At 37.1% G+C, this 26,853-nt stretch overlaps 1 protein-coding gene across 1 annotated transcript; it reads left to right on the forward strand.

Moving 5' to 3' along the window:
* Positions 1–10,481: 10,481 nt before the first annotated feature.
* Positions 10,482–26,650, forward strand: LOC145978284 (uncharacterized). The gene is made up of 3 exons (XM_083110811.1): positions 10,482–10,571; positions 24,584–24,728; positions 26,355–26,650. Exons 1-3 carry the CDS (start codon positions 10,569–10,571, stop codon positions 26,516–26,518), a joined length of 312 nt encoding a protein of 103 aa, XP_082966937.1. The 5' UTR covers positions 10,482–10,568; the 3' UTR covers positions 26,519–26,650.
* Positions 26,651–26,853: the final 203 nt, after the last annotated feature.

Below are 26,853 nucleotides of genomic sequence, written 5' to 3' on the forward strand. Positions count from 1 at the left end.
TAAAAAATGGAACTAACTATCTTAACCAGTTTGCTCTAAAATACTGATTGCACACTTCAATACAGAAATCCTCCTGTGTAGAGAACAGTGGTGGCTAGTGCTTTGGAACGTTGGTGCCTGCATTGAAAGACATTATATTACTTAGTGTGTGTGTGGTTGTGTATTCTATGAGCATTTATTCGCCTCATCTTAACCCAATCCTTCACCATAGAGAAACGATAATGGGAAATTACCTTTTATCCCTCTTTAAATCCCACTATGAATATAATGATGTCATTATATACAGACATTTTTTTTTTTCTAAAAACCTGGGAGCCAGTTGTTTCTCTTTTAGGGAAGGGTCACACTGACCCCTATTTAGCATCACTACTGTCTTCCCAGTGTCTCCACAATATTTTGGAAACTTATTTTATATATGTTAGTCGGCAGGACATTTACTACCACGTGGAAGATGAGGTTTTGACACCCAGGGAGGATGATCAAAGTCGCTATTTTTCCGACATTGTCTCTGCATAAAGTGGCCCTATGGTTCACCCAGCCTCAAATAAATGGGTACCTGGGGGTAAAGTGCAAACATTACGATATGAAAGATTTGCTTATATTATGGTGTTGTAAATTAGCAGCAGAAATTCCTGCAACTTAAAATCTGTCAATAATCAAACTTCTTCACTCACTATAAAAGGCTTCTTGAAGTGATAAAAATAAATCGAAGAACAAGAAACAGCTGTATTCAATAGTTTTCTGGGTCTCGAAGATAAATAGTGACACTTCCATTGCCGTTCAACTCGAAGACACCCCTGGAAACCTAGGGGTTGGAGTGGGAAGAGGGTGACATGTAAAAATAAACGACAAAGACCAATATTAGTGTAGAATCAATAGTTTTCGGGGTCGCTAAGAAGAATAGTGACACTCCCAATGCCTTTCAACTCCAAGTTCATAACCTATCGTCATGGGGGGTGGGGTGAGAGGGGTTGAAAAATAAAATGTAAAAAATGATTTACATTATTGTCGAATCCATATTTTTCAGAGTCGCTAAGCTAATTGGTGACATTCAAGATGACATTTACCTGTAAATAAAATTGGTTACATTGGCAGCCCTATGGGTATGGGTGGGAATAATAATCGAACTGATTGATATTAGTGTGGAATCCATAATTTTCGAGGTCGCTAAGGTGAATAGTGACACTCTCAATGCCGTTAAACTCTAAGACGCCCCTGTCACCCCTACGTATTGGAGTTGGAAGAAAGTGGCACGTACAGCGACGGTTATTACTGTAGAATCCTTAGTTTTCGGGGTCGCTAAGATGAATAGTGACACTCTAATGCCATTCAAATCCAAGACACCCCTCGCACACATACAGGTTGGGGTGGTAATAGGTTGACATGTAAAACGACCGATATTAGTGTGGAAACCATAGTTTTCGGGGTCGCTCTGATGAATATTTATTTATTTATTTATTTTACCTAAAGTTTCAGATACAGTTCTGAATAACCATTTTACACTGAAACAGTAACAGGAAGAAAATAACAATAACAACAATAAAATTGAGTACAACAAAGCACTGAAAACAAATCAAAATTATACATACATCGTTAACAGTTGTCTAAAACTTTGTTCTGGCAAGAATATGTCCACATTCGGAGGCAGGTTGTTATATGAGTGAGGAAGCCTGTAGAAAAGAGACCGCTGTAGAAGGGAGAGTCTTGAGGTGGGATTGTGAAAGAGCTTAACTAACGTTGCAAGCTGGCAGTGTGGGGACGCGTAGATGAAATTTGTTAAGCAGAAATTCGCATTTAATTTTACCATTCATGATTTTGTGCTAAAATTTCATGTCTGCTAATTCGCGACGAGTGTGTGGTGGTTGTATATTAAGACAAACATAATATCTGTTTTGTGAAGGTGCCTCAGAGAAGGTATTCTGTGGCGAGCAATTGCGAGGAAAAAGTTGAGGACAGAATCAATCAATCCGGGAAAGATTTGTTTTTGAAGGCATGGACCAGATAGGAGAGCAGTATTCAAGAATGGGGGAGATAAGGGATTTGTAAAATATACTGATGGATGATTGGTTTTGGATTTCAATGAATCTGTACAGAAGACCGAGAACACGCATTGCTCTTTTAGTAGTGTTCGTAATGTGCTAATTAAAGTTTAGTTTTTCAACGATGATAACTCCGAGTTCTTTTTTCGAGGAAACTTTTTGATTGGATTGTGTTCAAGATAATAAGCAGAATCGAGTTTGATCCTTTTTAGGGAAATGGTGAGGCAGGAGCATTTCTTAGGATTCATTTGAAGTTTCCTCTGCCGACACCACAAAAGTAGTTCTGTAAGAGCTTGCTGTGAGATTAAAGCATCGTGTTCTGAGAAGATTTCTGTGAAGAGTTTACAGTCATCGGCAAACAAAAGTATATTTATAGGGAGAGAGGACAGTCTGTCGGGGAGATCATCCATGTAAAGAAGAAACAAAAGTGGACCCAAGACGCTCCCTTGGGGAACTCCAAACTAAACAGGAAGGAAGATGGAAGAAGTGCCAGGAAGGATAACACGCTGCTCACGTGCACTCAGATAGTCTTGTAGTAAGGATAGAAATTTCCCACGGATGTTAAATCTGGATTGTAATTTATGAAGAAGGTGATGATGATTTATTTTATCGAAGGTTTTTGAAATATCCAGACATGTAACGTCTGGAAGGAAACCATGCTGAGCAGTATTTATAAGGGGAGATGTAAATTTTACCAACCTGCTCTTAATTGTTTTCTCACAGACAATAGAGAGAGGTGACAAAAGAGAGATCGGTCTATACGAATATGTGGAATTTTTGTCTCCATATTTGTAGCTAGGTACAATATTGGCACGTTTGAACAAGTCGGGAAACACACCTGTAGAGAAACACTTATTAAGTAAGAGGCACTGATGATGAGCCAAGGAGTCAGCAGTTTTAGGAAGAGAAATTGTCGCAATTCCATCTGGGGCTAATGACCGGCGCAACGGCAAAGAGGAGGGGAGAGATTTTACTTCCTCAGGGGAGGTTTTAATCGAATAGAGAGTGTGTAAACTGACAGAATTGACTATAGGAAGAGGTTCAGAAATTGTCACTGAGGAGAAATTCTCATGAAAAAACACATTAAGAAGTTGCGCTTCATCATCTCCTACAGTGGTGGTAGAATTCCCAACGGCACACGCGAGTTCTGCTTTCTTGAATTAACTAACGAAAATAACTTATTTGGATCAGTCATACATTCTGATGTAAATTTATTCATGAAAATTGAATATAAAGATGAAAAGAGGGTGAACAAAAAGGAATGGGAACAGTTTCAATTCAGCAAACTGACGCCCTGGTTTATTTAAAGACTCCAGGATAGTAAGCGCATACGCTCGAATGTATGCAGTCAGAGGCGGGTTTACGTCGGAGGTCTTCCCTTTCTCTCCTTGCATTTAATTATAATCTTAAAAAAGAATAGTTTCATGGCGCCCTTACTGTTTGAAAATCTTTCCGCAGCGCCAAAGTCATAATGTACGCACTTGCAACGCTAAATTAGTGTGGTTAGTTTGCTTGTCTTAAGTTTCAAAATAAACACATATTTCAAATTCAGAAACATTTTACATGTATCAAGTACTAAATAAGCACATATTTGGGACAATTAGATCATTTCAGTGAAAATAATGGAATATTTTCGAGGCTCCCCACGGCGCTGTGATGCGCACTTTAGGAACCACTGGTCTAGATATTCGCAATACTCTAATTAGCTTACATATTCACGACACTATTGCAAATATCTAGAGAACAACGAAAGTAAATCACACGAAGACTCACGTGAATGCTCTGGAAGGAATTTATAGCAGATATAATTTCTCAGATATTTTGTTATAGAGTCTAGCTGATCCAAAAAGGTTTTTACTTTTACCTTTGTTGGCGTCGGTAAATGGTGCAACCTTAAGTCATTCTTTAAATTATCACCCATTTTTCACCATGACTTAAAGTTATGAAATTTGTCAATAAGTGTTCGGAAATCTATACTTATACCTACTGTATATAGGAGGATGGAGATTTTGTTTAGATTAAAGATTGTGAGGAGATGAGAGAAATCTCGGTTTTATATCAGTCACGAGTCGAATTTCGAGACAAGTTTTGGATGGTCTTTTAAAACTAAAGACGAAAATGATACCAAAGATTTCAAGAATTTTTGAGACCAGATCCATGAGAGCCTCCACCTCCCCTCTCTCTTCCTCTCTCCCTTTCTCTCTTTAAGGAAATCAAGAATTAATTATTATCACTAATTCGTAGTAGGCGTGGAGTCAATGCTGTTCCTGCAAACACACTTTTACGGGCATAATGGAAGTGGAAGTGTTAGGTAAGCAAATAGTATTTAAGGAAGGTGTATATGCGGTGGGTCGGATCCGACTTTAAACTGTAGATTCAGTCGCGATTAGCCTAGCTGTCCACAAAGTTGACTTAAAACAACAATTAAATCAATCAATTATGGAAAGCGTTTATTTAACCTGCATTAAATTTTAAAATCATTGTAGGCGCTATAGAACCTTTAGATTCCGCCAATGGTGTGAGCAGGTATGGAGACTTCCAAGTGTACATGCTTTATTGTTGTAGCATAAAACAGTGTTCCCTTTATGTATTATAATCTTGTACCTTCATATATAAATGTATGGATCAACGTGAATATTTTCTCATACAACTATTGTTCTCTATTCATCTTCGCCAACTAATATTTACTTACTTACTTATAGTCTAGGCGCATATGTAACCCGTTGAGTTTTTGAATGAAGGGAATATATGACTACCGGTAATACGTCGCTAGTGTGGTAGATAATCATGTTCAACTAGATGGTTTGGCCGCAATTGTGGTATATGGCTTGTGTGACGGCATAAATCCAACATTGTTGCACCTTTTTGCACTAACAAATAAAATCGATCATAACTTCTTTAAGAATGGTTTTAGACAAAGTATTGCTCATACAGTATTTGTTCAGAATTGAAAACGGAACAAAATCGATTCTTACAGGTTTTTTCGTATCACGCACTGTTATGGAGATATATCCAGTGAAACTATTTTGCGTCCTTTTCTGCAAGGATTCTAAGCGTATTTTACACTATACTTGATATTCTGGAATATAAATGGCAAAAAATACTGCCTGTGATATTTTGTTGATGCCTACTATTGTGGCGTATATCTTGTGTGACGTCATACATCCAAGATGGCTGCCTCTGCAGAAATTAAGAAAGATAAACGACTATACCTTCTAATCTCCTTTGGGAGTCATGTTAACCATTTGTAAGTTTGTTGGGTGTTTACACGAAGGGGAGAGATGTGTAAAAAGGTTGCCTTCATTTGGAGGCATGCAATCATGTATTAGTACAGGTGTTTTGATGGAAAATGTATCAGAGATCATACATGACGTCGGAAATACAAGATGGCCTCCATGGAGGTTCTACACATAAAATACTGTCCATATCCTGATTTAGTGCTCGATTATCAGATTTATGAAGATGCATTTTCTGTTAAAAAATAACATTTTGAGTTGGTGTTTTAAGTCCACTTTATGCACAGTAAGGCTAATCGGGATTGGATCTACAGTTCCAAGTGGGATTTGAACCACCATGTGCCTCCACCGGGTATCGAACCCGGGACCGCTTGATAACAAGTTGACGACGCTACCACTGCGCAATCGCGGAGGCCCTGTTAATAGATAACAAGTGAAAGATATTCATTAATATTAATATCATTATCATTACTATTATTATAACTATTATAGTACAGGAGTAATAACACCATCTGGGACTTCCGTATTGTCTCTTGAAATTTAAGCAGTTCACCTGTTATCAAGATTAAGAGTGGCTGTAATCATTTGGGAAAAATCATGTCATCAATACAGTCACTTTAGTCAAATTCCTCGTCACTCTGATCTCAATATCTGTCCTGTAAGCCATTGTTATCACATTTTCTTCATCTGCTCTACAAAGACAGAGTTCAGTACGTCTCATGGAGTGATCACGGCATATTCATGAACATTTCCTCTTTCCGCAACTACATGCCAACTGTAATATTCTCTGGAGCTGTACACACTATCACTATGAGAGGAAAGATCATCTTGTCATCCTCATTTTGTTCTTTTTCTCTCCAACAGCCTAATGCGGTGGTTAGTTTTGGATGTCTCTTTCCTGCTTTTATTTCACTCCAATACTTGGAAGTAACTCCTTCTGGTGAAAGGTGTCAGGCGCACACTATTAATGGTGTCCAGTTTGTGCTTGTTTGGCAAAGAAGTGGGTGTTGAATGTATTTGATGGCGCATAAGATGATGTGCTTCAATCTGTTTCAAACTTTAGTTCTCTTGATATTTGATATTCTTTTTAATATCTGGTAATATAAAATTAAAAACTTATTACGGAAATTAGAGGAACCATAATTTTCCACAAGACTGAGAATCATAAGCACGAGAGACACAATTTTCTGAACTGAATATTTTTTGGGAGTGGGATCAAGAACCGAATCCAGAAGTGGAAGTGAACTGCTTGTTCATTTTACAAACATTTTCTCTTGCGGACTCCAAAATGCACGTAGGCTAAATTACAGACAATCTGCAAGATTCCCTGATTTTTCCTGACATTTCCTGTTTTCCAAGTTTTCTAGACGCATAGCAACACTGTTAAATGTTTAAATGTTTTTCTATGTACGTATTCAATATTCAGTAATTCTAAATTTATTACAATATTCACTTATTGGTATCACAATGACAGGGAGAGGAAATTGGTATGAGAACTGGTATCAATTCAAAGAGGTATGGGATCAGTTTTAATACATCAGTTTCATTCCATTCTCGACACGTTCCGGTTTAAGTGAGGGAGTGGTTAGCACATCGCGTTATAACGCCAGGGGTCCCGGTGTAGAATGCCGGCCAGGGCATGGGTGTTCTCTGTGAGTGTCCTTTTAATCAGTGTGTGTCATTGATTTCATAATATTATCATCATTCATCTTCATCGTCGCGATTATCCAAACGTGGAAGAAAATCGACTCAAAAATTTAGAAAAGGAAAATAAGAAAATTAAATCTTCTCAATACGTGCCTCTTGGAATCGTCGGACAAGACTTGAAGGATCTGGTCACGGTTCTTGAAGTGTGGTCTCGATATTAGCCCAATTCAAACCCAATGAAATTGCCGAGTAGGTTTACTGCATACATACTAGAAAACCAAGATACTCATTACAGATCTCCTTTCTTAAGGACATTACGCAGGGCTTCTTCATTTTCCAATTGGAGGTAACTGTAAATGATTGTGCCCATGGGCGTATTTAAGGAGGGATTCAACGGTCCAAACCCCCTTATGGTTCAATAAAATTACCAGAATACCTGCTCTATCCGCTTGTCATAAACATTTCTTCGCACTTATATTATTCTCCTAAATTCGAGATGTACAGTACGGGATACCTATCGGAAGAACATTACGTAATTTCACACACTATAGATGGGACTGATAGTTTCGGAATTTCTGCGTTAAGAAACTGCATTGGGACTGTCAAATCAGTTATAATTTCTTTCCTTCGAGTTTTCTTAAAGGAATTTGGTTTTTTTAAAAAGGCAGTGCAAGAAAACCAGGGAAACACCGTAACATTCTCAGTTGTTTGACACAACATGAACAGAAAAGTGACAATACTAAGTAGTGTGACTTGTGGAATTTTATTCACAATTTGTAGAAGCTTTACGGGCCTTACAATCAGTGGCGTGCCCAAGGGGGTTGGTGGAGGTTATTACCCCCTCTTTAGCCCAGTATTCCTAAAACGAAGATGCAAGAATAGATGGCAAAATGAAAGATGACAAATATAAATGCACACTTAACCCACTCCTCTCGAAAATACTGAGCATGCCACTGATTACAATATATTAGTAGAAGAGAAATATTTCAGCAAACTCTTCAGTTTCTTCACTGTGTATCCTGTGGGGAGTTTGAAACATCTTCACTTGTTCTAACCAAATAGATTTCATGCAGTGCAATGTAATGTTGAACACCTCAGAAGGTGTACTGTTCGGTACTGTGAACATTACAGTATTATAAAAGATATATTAAAAAAGTGCCCCTTCCCCCCCGAAATCATGCACGTCCCCAGATATTTTCCACGCAGGGACAAGCAAGGTACTTTTCCATGGGTCATATTATTACGATAATAGTGTTGCTCGCTCAAGAAAACACTACTTGAATTTGAAATTATCGCATTCCGCATCCTCATTATAATAATTGGGGACTAAAATTGGTAAACGATGTAAGTGCCAAATTATTCAAACACAGATTTCCACTTTAAACTGTGAAATGTGTCATGCTTTATAATGTGGTAAACGTGAAAAGTGGCTGGTAGCCTAGTTCAAATAGCGTGTAAAGAGGTCACTAGTGTGAACTTTCTTACGGGCTGATGTGCTGAACGATGCGAATTCCCAACACTTTCGCTTTTGGCACTTACAACGTTTACCACTTTTTAGTCCTCAATTGTGTAAATTGCTGTAACTGAAATCAAATTATACGTGTGAAATATATACTTTTAGATTGACATTTGTTTTCTAAGTGGAAAAGAAATGTAGCCATCCTTGCCTCCCTTCCAGATGTCCATCCTCCTATATTAAACTTTTATCTAGAAATTTACTGTAGAGGATTCTTATTGACGTTATTAAACTCTATAATATTCTCAAAGAAAATGAAGTATATTCAAGCTGATGAAAGTTGAATGCAGCTACGGAGTAAAGGGTGCATTGTGCAGAAATCAATTGGGGGGGGCAAGGAGGGCATACATTTAAGTAAAGGAAGGCAAGGCTAGCAGAATCTAAGAGTTACAGGACAAAAAATACTCAAGAAGTTGTTAGTTTTTACGTCTTTCTTGCATTATTTCTTCCAGACGGCCAAGAGAATCTGCAGTGGGACACAGAGGGAAAATGGCCCCCCCGATTTAAAATTTTATCGAGAATTTGCCCTCGGCGCCAAACAATCTAAATGAAAAAAAGTAAAGAGAATGCTATGGCGGTCTATGATTTTTTGTGCCCTATTAAATCAATAGTGTTTTCAGTTTGCTAAAATTTGGATCAGAATTTTTTCTTGGGCACTTCGCTCGCAATTTACTTCTTTTCTCTACTGCATTGTTAATTACGAGAGAGAGAAAAAATAATAAATAAGAACTTCAGACTGTTGCTGCTAAACAGTTTTACTTAAATGCAGGAACAATGGTTCGAAGAAAAAGGTACGCTTATATTTCAGAGACAATTTATATAATTTTTGCTCTTGATTTGTTATGGGGAGGATGAATTGATTATGTAATGTATTTAAATAATTTGCAAAATACACCCCCACACACACACACACACACACATATATGTATATATATATATAAATATATATATATATATACACATATATATGCATACACGAGTATATTATTAGATACGCACATACCCTCAATGCAATAAAACTAAAAGAGTGAGATAAAATTAGTTTCTTCTTTCCTGACTGAACTTTCATCAAGTCTCTTGTCCCCGCTAATCACACAGTCTGCACACACCTATGTCAATGATATACTTAGAAAAAAGATTTGTATCTCTGCAAGCAGTGTGAAGAATATGAGAATGGATATGTACATACACACAATATTGTCGGGTCCTGCACCTCCCCACCCCCACAACCCGCGCTCCCCAACCAGCTTCAGGTCAGCAGTGTCCCGAATTTTCACTTATGAAATATAACAAGCCTAATAATACCAAACGTTTAACCCCCCTTACGTGAACTATATATACGACCACGGTTTTGCCGGAAGTATTTTCCTAAGTGCTGAACTGTAAGTTTTCGTGACCTTGTAAATCGGACAAAGAAATGTCTATCGATAAATAAATTGGGTATCATCCTCAGCTCAAGTAGAAGACGCTCACGTGTCTTCGTAAAAATAACGACAGATAACGCTGTTAGTTCCATTTCTAGTACAGAAAATAAAAGAAATCACATAAAATTCGTTATCGTTTCACGGTCAAATAACAAATCTTATCTTCTTAATACAAGCTTAAAAATTAAAATATGAAAAATTTGATATTATTTTTCTCGCTCGAGGAATTTTATTATTTTTGATATAACTGTCTTCAGCGCAACACTTCTATGTTCCATAATTTCAAAAGACCAAGTCCAAATAAAAAGTATCATAAAACTATTGTGTTTTAAATGATAATAATAAGAAACAGATGAAGTTCTTCACTCTGGACCGTGATATTTTTGTCACAGAACGAATATATAATATTATTTTATAAGTGAAAAAATAGTAATACGAACTATGCCAAACAAGGTGCATATCTATCTGGCTTTACGGAATATTATAGCTTCATAATAAAGCATGGACAAAATTTTCTGTATCGCTAGATTTATTACGATGCATTATAATTATTAAAGAAATTTTAAGACGTTGAAAAAATTAGAGGCCTGAATATTCTTGCACTGAATAATTATAATTCGAATTGGGCATTTTTTTAAATATAAAAGCTAAGGGAAAATAGGAGTCTGCAGTTACTTGTCCACAGGTAGTAATCAAGTCTACAGAAATGGTAAGTAGAAATTCTTCTACTGTCAGTGAAAATATTAGAAATATTGAATTGCTTGTAGGTTTGTCCGAGGTGCAGAAATGTTCTAGATCACTTCTGTACTCTGTACCCGACGTTTCGAGGAATAGATTTAGAACGTGTTTATTTAATTCCTGTGTGATGGATAATGTGGATTACGTTAAAGATAGACGATCATTGCTGACTGACATAGGCTTCGAAAGCCACAATGAATAAAGTGAGTTGCTTTCTTAATATGAGATTGTCATAGATTGCAGATGTTGAAGATCACCATGGTCAGTATATGCAACAGATAGTTGTAAATTTTTCACGATTTCTGTGTTCATTCAATATTCTACAATAAAAATACTTTGATAGGTATACTGGTTGCCCAATTGAAGACAATTGTATTTGTGATTTAACGTTTCGCGATTGTAGCAAATTGCAAAAATTTGGATTTTGTTTGTTTGTTTTGTTAATGTATCTATAGCGGGATTTCATTTTCAGTTACGTAGGGAATTGTTGATATGAAGTATGATATGGAGCAGATTGGAACGTTATGTTTATAATGGGAATTAGAGACAGATAATATAACACAATTACCGGTACTTATTTCAATGAAAGATATTATAGAAAATTACATTTTGGCAAAAGGAATGTTTATTTTAAACTTCTATTCCGGATAATACTTGTTTAGTATATTTTTTGTTAAAATGATGGGTTACGGGAGATGATTCTATTTGAGAGGGGTGTGGTTGTTTGCATTTTATCCCATGGAAATATTTCAAAACTCGAGAAAATATTTTGAAGTTTACTTTCTACCCAGAAATGTACGACATGACAATAGTTTGTGAAATGAAATGAAACCAAATCTCTGCGCAAGTAGAGTCTAAAGAGGTCTCGACCAATAATCACGTGAGAGTGAACGGAATTGCATGGAGGGGAAAATAGACTACCGCTACCAGTATTTTACATCAACGCGTACTGATTCGCTCCGCCCATTCGCTTTCAACCCTTCTCTAACATTAACTGTAACTTTGCTCCAGAGATACCCGAGATAGGGTATAGACATTACTCAAGCCCATAAAGCACGTAAAGTTTTACTTATGAAAAACTCTCACCGGTATGGGTTGATAATAAGATAAAATTCCCTTGCATACAGGACAATGTTTCGTAGGCACATATAGAAGATCTGTGGGTACGCCCCACACATTCTCGATCGAGGTCATTTTGGAGGTGATGTGATCAGCACCACACTCCAGCCGAATTTACCTTCCTCCCAGGTATTGATTTGATTTGAGGCTGGGTGAGCCCCAGACCAAGTTTATGCGGGGACAAGGCGGGGAAAATTACCACATTAAATCGCCGACCTTGAAAATCGAACCGAGCTGTTCTGCGGTGTAGACCATCACGGCTCTTCCGATTGATGAAAAATTCTAAAATATTTTCAAACATATTCTTCATGTAAATCACAATGTTTATCATTGTGTACAAATTGATAAGTAAGTAAGAAACTAAAAACGTTAAGACTTTTTCCAATTAATTTACTTGCAACATCACATTCACAGTTGAAGTTTGTGGTTGCAAAGTGAGGCAACCGACAGTTATTTCTCCTAAAAGCAAGTGGACAAATTCACACCACTATGTTTAAATGATTAAACTTGACGTAAGGGTTTTATATAAGGGGATTTCATCACATTCACTGAAGGGTGCAAAATGGCCTGATGTACCGACGCACTCAAAAAATTTAAATCAATCAATCTTATTTATACCACATACGAAAGTAGGCTGTGGAAAGGGGGGCAGTGTCCCGGGGCACCCGGGGTAACTTGAGTCCCGAATGTGCTGAAGCCTGTAATGAATTTTCCTGACTTACGTTTTTGTTCCACTGGGCCGTTACGGGCAGAGACCCAAAGTTGGTGTTCCGTATAGATGTACGTCTTCAGAGATTATGCCACGATTTCCCACTATCCTAAGCAAGGAATACAGGTGGGGTGAATTATGCAAGGTTTAACACAATTAAGCTAATATTAAAACGCTCGCTGGTAAATCTGTGTACATTCATGAAAGAACGCAGCAATTTGCATCTCAAGCCGCAAGCGTACGCAGGATCTTTTTTCGGTGGGGCTGGTATTGTATAAGTGCATATTACATACCTACGTTGGTGAAAAGCTCTCAAATATTTCATAATTACTACTTTTAACCTTCGTTCTAAAAGTTGTTCAAAGACAAAAATGGTAATCTGGAATTATTTTAGGGGGTTAAAATTTAGTAATTCAGTTCTTTACTCCTATCTTTTCAAATTTTGGTTTAAAATTTCAAGAGGATCTGTAGCCCATCAGCATCCCCTGCATACGCCAGTGATTCAAACTTATGAAGTACATTGCGCTATTCATAATTTAAACAGGAAGATCAGACGCTGCCATACTCTTAAAGGGAAGTTTAGAGATATTTTGAAAGTCTTGTGATGATATATATATATATATATATATATATATATATATATATATATATATAAAAAATGAAGCACCATTTTGACGAACTCTGGTTCTGACCAAAGTCTTAATAACCGAGAGAGCTAGTTCACAGTATCAATATTTTATCCGATGGTAAAAAAAATTTCCTCACAACAGGGCAATTCCTTTAAACGCATGAAAGCAGTTGTAGACACATACAAAGTGATGCAACCTTCTTCTTGTGAAGTTCTACAGACACTGAACTTGAAAGAAATGTAAAAACATTTCAAACTCTTAATTCATTCACAAATATTATCAGCTAGTTCTTTCAAGTACAAGATGATGGACGTGAATTACGTGAAAAGCATGTTGATCTCCTTATGATACAACATAGTTCATTGAGTCCCGTGTTCGATACCCGGTGGAGGAACAAGTGGTTAGGATCCCTCATTAAACTGTAGGTCCAGTCGCGGTTATCCTTAATATGTCTAACATGGACTTTAAACCAAAACTCAGACCAAACTGAAGATATAGTTCATTTGCTTCGTTATCCTGAAGAATACTCTGCCTCTTTCATGTCCCTTGCTACCAAAATGTATTTAGTGGGGGAGTCCAAGGGGTCCGGACCCCCGTCCCCCCTCCCCATAGATTTAATATAATAATTTTAAATTAAATATTATTCTTATTACTACTATTATACTATTATTATTATTATTATTATTATTATTCCTGAGACACTTGGTTCGGACCCCCCACGAAACATATTTGTAGATACGTGCCTGCTTTCTGCCGCTTTCACATTAGCAAAAGCAGACAGATGGTTTTCTGAATTGAAAATTATATAAACCTATTTAAAAGTTTTGTTATTTAGAGTCACCTTTCTGCCACGTTTGGCTAATTGCGAAGCGAAGATGAGAATGAGTGATGATATGATGGGATTGATGAAGGGACATTCAATAAGAACACCCATGTCCAGACCAAAATTTGAATCCGGGATCCCTGGCGTAAGGCGTAGCACGTTGTGCTAACAACTTCGACTATTTGCTCAGTTCCATGAGACAAACGCTTTAGTGGTATGACTTTACTTTCATCTGAAAATCACAGAGCCAAATGATCAATTTTATGAAAGTAATCGAAGCTTGTGCAAGCAAAATGTCACTGTAATCAAGGGGTCCCGGTTCGGTACCCGATGGAGGCACATTGCACAGTGGTTTGGATCCTACCTTAAGGAGTAGGTCCAGTTCCGAGTAGCCTATATGTGCATAAACGGGCTAAAAACAATAATTCAATTCAATTGAATGCTTGTGCAGACAGACAATCAAAGTATTAAATCTTCAAGAATTTTAATCAAGAATCATCTGCTCGAACTCCATTTTCAATACGATTCTCTCTTATTGCAGTAGGTAAACTGTTCATGTTAGTCCCCCCACACCAGTTTAGATAAGTAATCGCCACTTATTTGTGCATACATTTTTAAACAACAAAAACAACATGTAACAAACGCAAGTGAACGAACACCGCAGTATTACGTTCTCATCAATATCATAAGAATTAATGGAACACGTAAAATACAGAGAATCACATGACTCTGTATTAAACTACACATCTTCTTAATCCTTGACTCTAAAGGCACGAAACAAAAACCATTCCATGGAGGGAATCATTGTCTAAGAATTTGGTCTAGTGACTTTAAGACGTAACTTACGTAGTTTCTTACATATTTGCTGTTCTTCGTAAGTGTCCCTTCATCAATTTCATCATGCTGTCCAACTTGTCCAAATTTCTGTTGCCAAGTTCAAAACACAATGTTCATCTAACCCACGTAAAACTTTCTTGTGAACACTTTAATTAATACGTTTAAAATATCAGAATATGCCACGAAAACGTAAGTGGAAAACAGCCTGCTGTTGCCTCGGCTCGGTAAGGTTGGTCAGTTGCAGAAGTATGTCCTTCTTTAATCCACAAGGCTGCATACTTTTTGGCAGGGAAATCTTTGATGACTGGGATCGTTAATGGACACGAATGATTTGTGAATTGTGTTTGTAACACAGTTACGAAATAGTGTACTATATGCTTTCAATTTCGTTTATATGAGGGGGATAAAAACATGCCTGGCAGGGATAAACTATTTTTTTTTATTTTGTCGGTGATAATTGTATGTGTGTGTGGGGGGGGCTCCGGCATCCCACTCGTTAATTTGCACAGTGACTGAAGTAGTACAGTGACTGAACTAGTGCAGTGACCCTCCATACAAAACTGTCACTGGCGTACGCACAGTGAGGTTGATGGGGCTACAGCCCTCTCCGAAATTTTGAGAAAAATCAACATTTCCGAATAAATGCGGTGAAGAACTCAAGGAAAAAACAAAGTGGCAAGTGAAAACCCCCCGTAAAATGACGCTGATTGCCATTTTTGACAGTGAAATGTTTTAAAATTATGAAATATCTTGTCGAGTATTTCACTCCCTCCAAGTAAAGCAATTCCAGACCCTCCCGAAAAAAAAATCCTCCATACGCCAGTGAAAACTGTCCCTGTTAGTGTAGGTGCTTACGTCATTAGTGACCTGAACTATATTTGGCTCCAAAGTTTATGAATTTCAATTTAAATATAATTGCAAAAAGAAAATATTGTTGCAATTATAGTTAGGAAAGCGACTTGTCCTGGTATGCCAATTGTGAAACCGGGCAGGTGAATCCGACCTACTTGACTGGTGTTATGAATTCTTCTGATCCACTGCTGTTGAAAGAACAGACTACCGAATGGAGCAAATCTAGCACAAAACAGAAAACATATAACAAAATATGCTTACCTCAACGAAATGCAACTCCGGAAGGACGAATGCTTGTAATAGTTCTAGTCATGGTGAGGAGTGAATGAACTTCCACATGGCAATGCAACATGGAGAGTGTGGTAGGACGGAAGTTTAAAAAGCAGTGCTCCTCAGCACTCCGTGGCAGATACAAGCCTCTCTTCAAATTTCCCGAGGGGTTTGGTTCGCCAGTGTTGCATAAGTGTGAATCTTGCAAGATAAAAAAGAGACACGGAATGGAACCAATCAATGTGCAGTTTGGAGTTTGAGTGTATTTTGTGGTTTTTATGGCCAGGAGTTTGAACTAAGAATATGCAAATACGATTTCTATTTATGCAATGGTGAGTACTGTATTATTATTTTTGTATTTTTAATGTTTTAATTTGCATTTTTGTTACTTTTGTGTAATTGCAACAGAGGACGGAATGGTGATTAGATGAACTGGTGATGGGACACTCCAAAAGAAAGAAATATCTCTGTTCAGGTAGGGTCTCGAAGCTCTGTAGGAAGACCTTGAGTGAACCACTAAACACACTCGGGTACAGCAATGGCTTTATTATTTATTATTATTATCATCATCTTCATCATCGGAATGTAATATTAGAAGTGAAATCGCGGTATCTACCGGCGTGGAGGCCGCCTTTATGGCAATGACCCTCTGTTGCCGCGTTTACCTGCCAAGGAACTCGCGGTCAAATTGCCAATCTTCGGGAAGAGCCGACAACGTTAAAATTCCCCCTCCCCAAAGCAGCCATTAGGGAAACAGGATTTTGTCAAAATAACCGTTCTGGGCTGTGATTGCACACTGGTTCCTAGCTTGACTCAGCTAGCAGTAGATGTCCGTAAGGTTGAAGGCAGGCACATTTCCCTCAAGATGGCGCTGCTCGCTCCAAGCACTGCTGAATATTTGTGACGAGCTTCAGCTTTCAGACCGGAGTGACGCCCGACACGGGAGTTTCACACCGAAGTGACAAGCGACAAGGTCCCTTTCAGTCTGTTTAAAAAATAAGAAAAAAGTATTCACTACGCATGCGCGACCAACAGGCCGAGGCGACACGATGAGGAAACGGGTCAGCGAGTTGTGTAAGAAAGAGAACACTGCAATGGTGTTGATAAAAATGTAAATGTTCTGCTTCTTTCCATAACTCCACAATGAAGTTGAACTTTGCATCGAATATATTCAAGCAACGCGTCCAGCAACGGACCCAGAAATAAAATAGTGGGGAATCAGATAAAGGAGTGAAGTATTTTCTGGAGGGGGGCAGTCACAATTAATATATATCCCAAAACACATCACACAAAAATCTGCACATGGGTTTAAAGAGCATTTATTTATCTAGTTTTTAGTATTTGGTAGGGTGGGGAGTGGACAGGTTGACTCACCATCCGCAAGCGCGTGCACACATAGCATACAATCTTCATGTTCCAGCTCACTATATATATATAGTGGAAATGATGTTGATGCAATATTAATGATAGGCGTTTCTAAAAGAAAACATTGCGATATTGGTACATAATCACACGTTAGTACATATTTATCTATATTTCAAATTATATTACCAGAAATACATTTCTCATAAAGCAAAATAAATTTGATATTTAAGTTCAACAGACGTGACTTGAGTTAGAATTTTTCATTTAAGTACACTTTATGTACAGATAGACTAATCGGGACTGAACCTACAGTTGAAAGTATGATCCGTAAAACTAACCCCTATATTTCTCCACCTTGTATCGAAGCCGTGACCCGTTGTTTACAAAGCAACGAACAAAAAGTGATTTCCCCCATACAAAATGCTTTCACTTCAAATCCTCAGGATTCAAACTATTTTTCAAATGTCGCTATAAGTGACACGTATAGGGCTTTCAAACTGTGTATGTATATTATGATATCTATTGACAGAATCACAACTTTGTGACCGAGTGATGATGATATCTTACTCTCCTGTAAACAAAACAGATTCGAAACACTACATCATAGGAAAATTTCGGAGCGAATGCAGAGAAGTTCGTTTAAAATCATACTGAACTAAAGCTTGAGCCAAAGTTAAAACCGAATGGTATTTGTAGGAAAACGGAGCGAATTGTCCCCTCTGGATGCTGTTTCTTCTCTCTTCCCTGTTTGAAAATTATTTAGTGCTTGGAGCATTTCCCTCCAAAACACTGTTTCAGTTTGAAGTTATATGTTCTTGCAACGCTCTGTGTTAGTTTTGTAATCATCAGTATTTCTATATAATAATTCAATCCGTGAAGGCACATAGTGGTTCGGATCACTTTAAACTGTAGGTTCAGTCCCGATTAGCCTGTCTGTGCACAAAGTGGGCTTTGTTATTTGATTAAACACAAACTCAAGCAACAGATAGCACTATGAACCAATACCGATACCGATGCCGCTACTCTTACCGATTCCAACCGATACCGATATTTGAAAGTTGTAATACAGTAAAACCTCATTAATCCGGACTAATGGGGGGATAAGTTGACCGGTTTAACGAAAGTCCGCATTAATTGAAATAACCTAAAAGAACAGTAGAAAGTGCATTAAAACTCCGTTTATAGCAACAAAACACGTTTATTATGGTGTATTTAAAGGGCATAGGCCTAAATACTAAATACACTATACAGTACATTACAAAGTCTGCGGGAAAGAGAATTTCATCAGTGGTTGACTGCCTTTTATTTGGGAAGTTCTCTTTTTGACTTATCTATAGCCACATTTAAAACCTTGAATTCTGCTTTCATTTTCTTTTTTTTCTTTTTCTTTGCCTTTTGCCTTTTGCCTGTCCGGATTAAGCGATGTCCGGCATATCGTTATTCGGATTAACTAGGTTTTACGGTATTTAAAGTTTGTTCAAAATATTAATCAATATTAGTGTGTAAATATTCTTCTCCAATTGCATGCATCAATTTACCAAGAAATTTATTTTAGAATATTCAAGAATTAAATTAAGGATATGAAAATAGATGTTATGTAATCACAAAATACAGTTTTTCGTGGAAAATTGGCACAGAAGAAAAATAAAGTTTGTTTGAATCTTGCATAATTTCCAGATTTCGCGAAATTATCCCGCAGCATTTTTGTGGACCCCATGAAAGACCAACATGACGAAAAAGTATCGGCTGGTGTCGTTAGATGAATTTCAACCGATACTTTTCGATTCCGATACCGATATTTATAGGACACACACAGTATATGAATTACGCAAATTATGTATTAATAACTGAAAAATATGAAATAAGGCATTTCGAAGGAAGACAATCGCACACCCCGCACCCCCAAGATCCTCAAGTTAGGGTTGTCACCCCCGTAACACTTTAACCCCCTCTGTAGATCGATAGTAATGTCTCGCTCCAACCACATAGGAAATATGCAAATGACTGGTGGGTGCAACATATGAAAAATTCCCACAAGAAGAAAATGAAAATGTTCACTGTAGAAAGAAAATAATTAATAGTAGCCTATTTATTGAACCACAGCTTACACAGTACATTTTTATGACGAAATAAGAAATCTTAAGTTCTCAGACAATCACGTGAATGGTAAGCCATGTTACTCTTTTTGCTCTGTTTTTTGATTACTCATTGAAAAAGAATATCAGAAGTAGAACGCTTGTATCGTTTTCAAATTAATGTTTATTTACAAGACAAATATATGCTAAAACAAACTTTAGTATGAAGATATTAAAGGAAGTTTTTGTTTCTGAATACTGGACCTTGCAAATTTATCATTTATCTATTATTTCATCATTTGGAATTTGTGCAAGAATGTCACTCCCACTACACAAAACAAGCAAACTTGACAATCATGAATCCCCCAAACTGGAACGCAACCTACTTTTAAAAACCTATAATCGAATATCACCCCAAGACCGTGGATTCATTACCTCCCCAAAATCGTTCATCATATCCCCCCCGATAGTTTTAATTCTTGTTTGTTTGAATACAATACCATGTTAAAATGTCCATATATTTTTAATAGTTCAGTATTCGAAATTATGGAAAGCTGGCACATTGATTGGTTATGGGTAATAAGTAAAATTATATAAATATGCCTTTAAACAGTGCGAATGGAGAATAGATTTATGAGATTTATATAACACACAATTTGAGTATTTAGCAGAAATTGTTACACAACTTAAGATAGAAAATTCAACCTGGGCAAACCAAATGACATGCTGCAGCCGTGTGACCGATTCAATTATTGTTTCATGGGACATTACAGAACCTTGGCTATTAATTCCTTCCCAAGCTAATTGCGAGAATTTAATACGGTTCCTCCTTCAAAGAATTCGCTCCCTCTGCTTGGGATAAATATAATTATTTTAGTAATTCATAGCAATAATTACGTGTATTCTATCTTCAGTGCAAATGCCACTTGTTATAGTAAAATTGTCCTGCGACAAGGTGTTAGAAATGCGAAGAAATTTGATATTATTTTTTTTCTGTTTTATCGGGTAACGTGCAAGGTGTTACTGTACAATATGTAGTACACTTAGTACAATTATTACAGCATAAAGGAAATTAATACTACAATAATACGACAAATAGAAGTGCATCATCCAAATGATGCACCTGCTTTAAATTGAGCAGAATACTAACATTATAAGCAATATATTGTAAGAAGTGATGTTATGAATCAACACCGAGAAAGTAGTTCATGTCTTGTATTGCAGTATATATATATATAGTATATATATATATATAGTATAAAACTTTACTAAATTCGAAACACGCATTATCGTAATACAATATTGCGAGCGAACCGAGAAAGAAAATTTTTGTATCCATTTCTTTGAAGTCTTTCAAGAAAATTAATTCAATGGGATGTCAATACTTTCTTATAACCCTGCGATATTTACTCTTCCCTAGCTCCTCCTTTCGCACGTTCGGCGCCAAAAACGTGTGGAAACCATACCGCTAAATATAATCCCGTAATTATAATATTCGAACTTTCCCCCACTACAGAAATCCATCGACAATCTAAGATTTAATTAACACTTTAGCTCCCCCCCTTAAATTTAATACTCACCAAAATTTCCGTGCCAATTTAGACTTATTGTTTATGTTGAAGAGTGGATGTTGCCTTCTCCAAAACAAATAATTCTCAGTCACCAGAATTTTCGCAACAGTTTAGAGTCTAGACAATAGTAATATACAAAAATTGGATACCCCCTCAATTTGACGCTCAATCCCCCCTAACTAAAATACCCTCTGTAATCTAAGACTTAACACTGATATTCAAGAAATGTATATTGCCCCCCCCCAAACGTTTAAGTCTCAATCCCCCCAGAATCTACGTGTCAATAGGTAAGAGTTGGATATCCCCTTATTATCCTTTACAATTCCCTTGGAAGTCCAGAAATTGCTATTATAAAGCAGCAATGGTAACTTGTGTCCAATGCTATATTGTTCACGTCAAATTTTCATCATAACCCCCCCCCCTCCCAATTGGCTGTACGCAACGGGCGTCCACAAACTCACCTGTGAGTACCCCTGCCCCTAAGTACTTTCTTTTCTTCATCTAATGGATTAAATATGGTGCATTTAAGGTGTAACATTTTTATATATATTTTAGAAATGTATAAAAATGTTGAATTGAATGTTATTTGAAAGGGAACAGACGCCCCCAAAAAATCTCGATGGCGGAGTCTGCGCCGTAGTCCCCCTCGTGGGCACCCCTGACGCACATTGTATAGTTTGTCAACATGTCTAGTCGGTACTACTGGTTGTTTTGTTATAAATAGTGAAATAATTCGGATAATTCGTGTTACAATGCGAAACAGAACGGAGAAAATGGATAAAATATTTGTGGGATTATACAGGTTTGATGCTGAAAAAACTGGGTGAAACAAAAACCACGGTTCAATTTCTGACGTTCGTCTTCTTGGAAACCATGCCCCATCTGAAAATGAAGATCAACACTTTCCTACAGCACTAAGGAATATTTGGTTTCCACTTTCTGGTGATACTGGCAAAGAGAAACTGATAAACTAAACTATCAACCCTCCACCATTACGTTACTCGGTAGAGAGACACGAAAAAAATTTCAAGCAGCCATCAATTGAATATTTACTCATTTGGTGATCCATCCTGAATGAAAGAATGTTTCATTTCAATGGATTTGGATTTGAAGGAACAGTAAAAGACGTAACGACAGCATTTCTTCTCTCACACATCTGAGTGGCTGCAGTTTTTTTTTTTTTTGTTTTTTTTTCCTTCGTGAGAAAGGTGTCTCGTTTGCTGCCTAAGCTATTTGATGTTAGCGACCTCTGAATTCCTTGGGAAATTGTTGAGATGCCTAGCTATAATATGAGAGTGGTAAAATTACTGGGAAATCCTTCGTGCAGATGAAGAAATGAAAGTTTGAAAAAACTGTGGCCTGTGGGATTGGTCAGTTCACTTCTGGAACTAAAACATTGTGAGGTTTGCCGTATTCTCATATTTTTATTTGTTGAGTTTGTGCTTAAGTCCGATTTTTGCACAGAAAGGGTAATCGGGACTGGATCTAGAATTTAAAGTGCGATATGAACCACTATGTACCTGTACCGGGTATCGTACCCGGGACTCGTTGATTACAAAGGTACGCCGTTAACACGTATGTACTCTCATTTCAAAAACACGTTTGCATTAATAGGGATTATCTTCGCACTTGTTAGTGGTTCCATTTGTGATATAAATTTAAATACATGTTTCAAAAATATGCCTTCAAAAGTTATTTCGAAAATAAAAAATGGAAATTTAACTGTGATATTTCTGAAGGTCAGGGTATTTTTTGAGGGTGGGACACTCAAGCCTATAACATTGCTTAGTTACGAGTAGTTATATACACGTGTATGTCAAGGACATTTTTAGAGATGGTGTGCTCAAAACTACAAAGAAATAACAGCATTTCCTACTAAATAAATTTAGCCGACCTGACTGAGTTTCTCGCAAGTGTCTCTACCGTAGGCAAATACTGGGAAGGCACCTTGTACAGTACACACAACACTGACTTTTTCATATCACTTTCTTGTCCTTTTCTTCCATCATCCTCCACCCTTCCCGTCTCTGTTAACGTAATAACACAAATAAGTGGCAATATGTAAACTAAACAAAATCATGCTTTCTGCATTGTTGTTGTCTAAAAATAAAGTTTATGTCAATAGGATCCGAGCACTTCGAGTTCTGTCGGTCTTGGGGCTTCAACATGGTGCCAATCAGAGTTCGTTCCTGCCACGTATGAATCGGAACTTTGTCAGCGTCATTAGGCTCTTCAGCCTGAGTGGCAACAGACATGTTGCACCGGAAAATAACCATCTTAAATGCGATGAAACCTGTAAAACATCCACAGATATTTATTCTGGGGTGGTCCCTCTGATAAAACATCAATATTCTTAAAATTCTTCGAACGGACTCCGTAAAGCATTGTAATACTTCCAAAACTGAACCTGCTCTGAAACACAAGAAAAGTGCCTCATTAAGAAATCAATGTGCCTTTGTTAAGTTGTTAGGTTTAGTATGGCACAATATTTTCAATAATACCAATATAATAAACCAATAAAATTTGTTAGATGACAACGACTCCTTACCACAAGGAGAATATAATTATTCCTTAGATGTTTACTTGTTTAAAAGCTTTGATCCTTTGAAAGGTTTGTTAAGGAGTTGAGACAGTTAAATCTACTTTATGCACAGTAAGGCTAATCGGGACTAGAACTACTGTTTAAAGTGGGATCCGAACCGCTATGTGCCTCCACCGGGTATCGAACCTAGGACCCCTTATTTACAAGGCAACGACGCTACCACTGCGCCATCGCGGAGGCATCGTTTGCTAAGGAGGATTCTCAAAATCGGTCTTCACGAAATCGAGAAAGATAATGGGCGATTCGAAATCGTACAGTTTGTGAAGATAATTACTTTTAACACGTTGCGTGTTTTAGGTTGTCTCAATAGTATAGTAGAATAGTTATTTGCTGCGAATAATACTACTTGCCCTGAGATATGATAATCTACATAGGCATCACGCCAGCATTATACGTACTTATTTTAGCGTGTATTGCGCTCTGATTCGGGACCACTTGTAACTTTTTGCATATATGCGATTTACCGCCACACAAGCGGTCATTCTTCAATCTGGTCACAAACTACTCGAGCTGGAAGCATTGTTTTGACGCGACGGCGATACCCAACCCTGCCTGTTGATGACCTGCAAGGGGTGGAAAGGCCGCTCCCTCAAAATTTCGAGAAACATCGAAGTGCTCGGTTCCTACACTGACATCCACATTTTCGCACTCTTGAGTTAACTATGACGGTGCAGACTAAAGCAGGATGCAGGATAGAAGGAATTAGACGAAGGTTACGTTGAATGTACCCTCCCGACATTAACCAAGAAAGACTGAGGTAAAACAAAAGATAAAAATGTATCTTTCAATATCTGCGCACCCATGAAGCCTCTGCATATGATCTTCTAACGGTTAATCAGCATTGCTATATGATAGCATGCAATGTTGATTGGGCATTATCTATTGTCTAGTGCTTTACACTTTGAACTCTCTCGAAATATAGTGTTAGAATAAGTATAGTTTAGAGCACTAGGGCTCGATAATGCATAATGTCCAATTAATTAAGCTTGCTTATGTAGAACCATTGCCACTAATATTCAGAACTAATAGCTAGTCTATATGTTCTAGAATTTTGAAAAAATGTGTTAGTACATATAATATTAATTTTATAAATTGCTGTCTCAATTTTTGTCTTCTGTTTCCTTGTTTCAGAAGAAACTTGTTCTACTGGTGTTATGTGTGGCGCTCCTGAAACCAAGCATATCTCTAACGAAGACCTGTACGGCGAGAGAATTCCGAGAGGCCGTCAAGGCTGCATGCAGTTCCGCAGGGCCTAAAGTTGATATAAATGAAATAGGTAAAAACCTATCTAGATTAGATATATACTACAACTTTGATCTAGGGCATATTACCTTTCTTTCCTCACCCTGGTCAATTAAACTTCCTACAAAAAGAAAGCTAAATGTCTTTTCAAATGCAATTTTATCCTCCATTCAGCTCTTTATGTCCTCTATGTTCCAAAATAGTGATACACTATTTTATATTATCCACCTGAAGCATAGGGTTTGCAATAAACTTGCCTATGTAAACTGAAAAGGCAATTCCTTGTGTAAATATTAACAGTCATATTTGTCGGCCATATTGAATATCTCAAATTAGCTGTGTCTTGCGTTCTTGCCATTTTGTCAGCTTTCTTGATCACGGAGCTCTCAAAATACATAGGATTTTATTTTAGTTATTCTTATCTCAGTCCACATGATTAATATTTGGGGGGGGGGGATGGAAATATTTTCAAAGTATTCATTTTAAAGTTAAATATGAATGTTATGGCATTATAACTGATTCTACGAACGCGCAACTGTAGACAACACGATACATTGGATGCCCATGACGGCCGTTGACAACCATATGTCCGCCACTATTCTGGCTGCTTAGAGGGAGCTCAAATGCATAGGATTTGATACTAAATATGCTTATCTTGGTCCACCTAATACATTACTTTCGTCCATGTTCATTTATAGTGAAAAAAATATATATTAATAGGGCAGTTTAAGTTTTAATCGGTTCCATCGAATGCGGCGTTGTCAAAAATGTAGAAAGCGACATGTTGCACTCTCTCAATGTCCGTTAAAAAATTATAGGAATGTAAATTCAATATAAACCCTGTGAAGTCGAAGGTTTGATGGGATCTTTTCGTAATCCGTGCAATTTTGAATGTTTAGAGGGACTCCAAATACATAGGATTTAAAACTAAATATGTTTATCTTAGTTCACTTGATACATTATGTTTCCTAAGTATGTTAAGTCCAATTTAACATGTACTTACTTTTCACACAAGCTTTCACCACATCATGTAGCTTCATCAGGAGATAAGACAAGAATAGTCAAGTTAAAACATGGGAAAGGTAAGGTAAGTTGGAGCTGAGGGTAAAGTAAGATGAAGCCATATAATGTGACGAAAGCTTGAGTAAAAAGTAAGTACATGTTAAATAAGACTTAATCTACTTAGGAAAATGATGGCATGTGGTGTAGCTACGGTGTAAACTATGCTTATCCAATATTATCTTTAGACCATTTCTTGGAAGACATATTTTTAATATTAATATTCAGTATAAGTTTAAGTAGGAACTTTTCGTAAATTCCGCGTGTGTACTTATCCCTGGTGATATATAACTTTAACGCTATATATTATGCATTGATGTTGACTCAATATCAAGACTTTGGGGTTACCTACCGAGGATCGAAATCCGCACCTTTCGCACTTGCGTTGAGACAATTAACCATTTTTCTGTTTCGTATTTATCACTTTACTTTGCTCACGTCAGTATGACAAATAAAACAGCCATGACCTAGAATTTGAATCATTATTCGGTTATTAATGTAACATCTTTGCTGTTATTGCTGGCCACTCTCCATTTGATTTTAGTTCACATTGTTGTTTCCATATTTGGAAATGTAATTAGTTTTTTTTCCTTTTTTCTAGTGAAAGTATTTCCTGTGTGGGATCCCTTGCGGCCATTTCTCGAAATGGAGCAGAAATTGAAACAAGTCAAAAAAACAAATCCCCCTACAAACGCTGCCCAACTCTTCCACAGATGCTGTGTCGACGGATGCTCCCACGCGGACCTCGTTGGAGCCTGCTTATGAATATCTTCGTATCAACATACTCACACATTTACAAACAACTCAATTTTCTACCAAATATCGTCTACAATGCATCAATGTATTTAACACTTGACAATAAATTTTCAATCTAATGGTTGTGAGAATATGAAGAAATTATGCTATTTCTACTGAATTCAAGCTTCACAGGAAGAAGCACCTTGTCCCAGACATTTTTAATTTACTTTCTTTCTAAGAAATGAAAAATGCATGCAAAAAGTTTCAAAACACCGTCCAATCTATTTTGTTTCACAGTTTCACATAATAGTTAATTTTATCATAATTGAGACATAGGTATATAATTTCCCCTGGACTCTTTC

Source organism: Lepisma saccharinum, chromosome 1 (assembly GCF_977018435.1).
Source record: "Lepisma saccharinum chromosome 1, izLepSacc3.1, whole genome shotgun sequence".
Classification (NCBI taxonomy): domain Eukaryota; kingdom Metazoa; phylum Arthropoda; class Insecta; order Zygentoma; family Lepismatidae; genus Lepisma; species Lepisma saccharinum.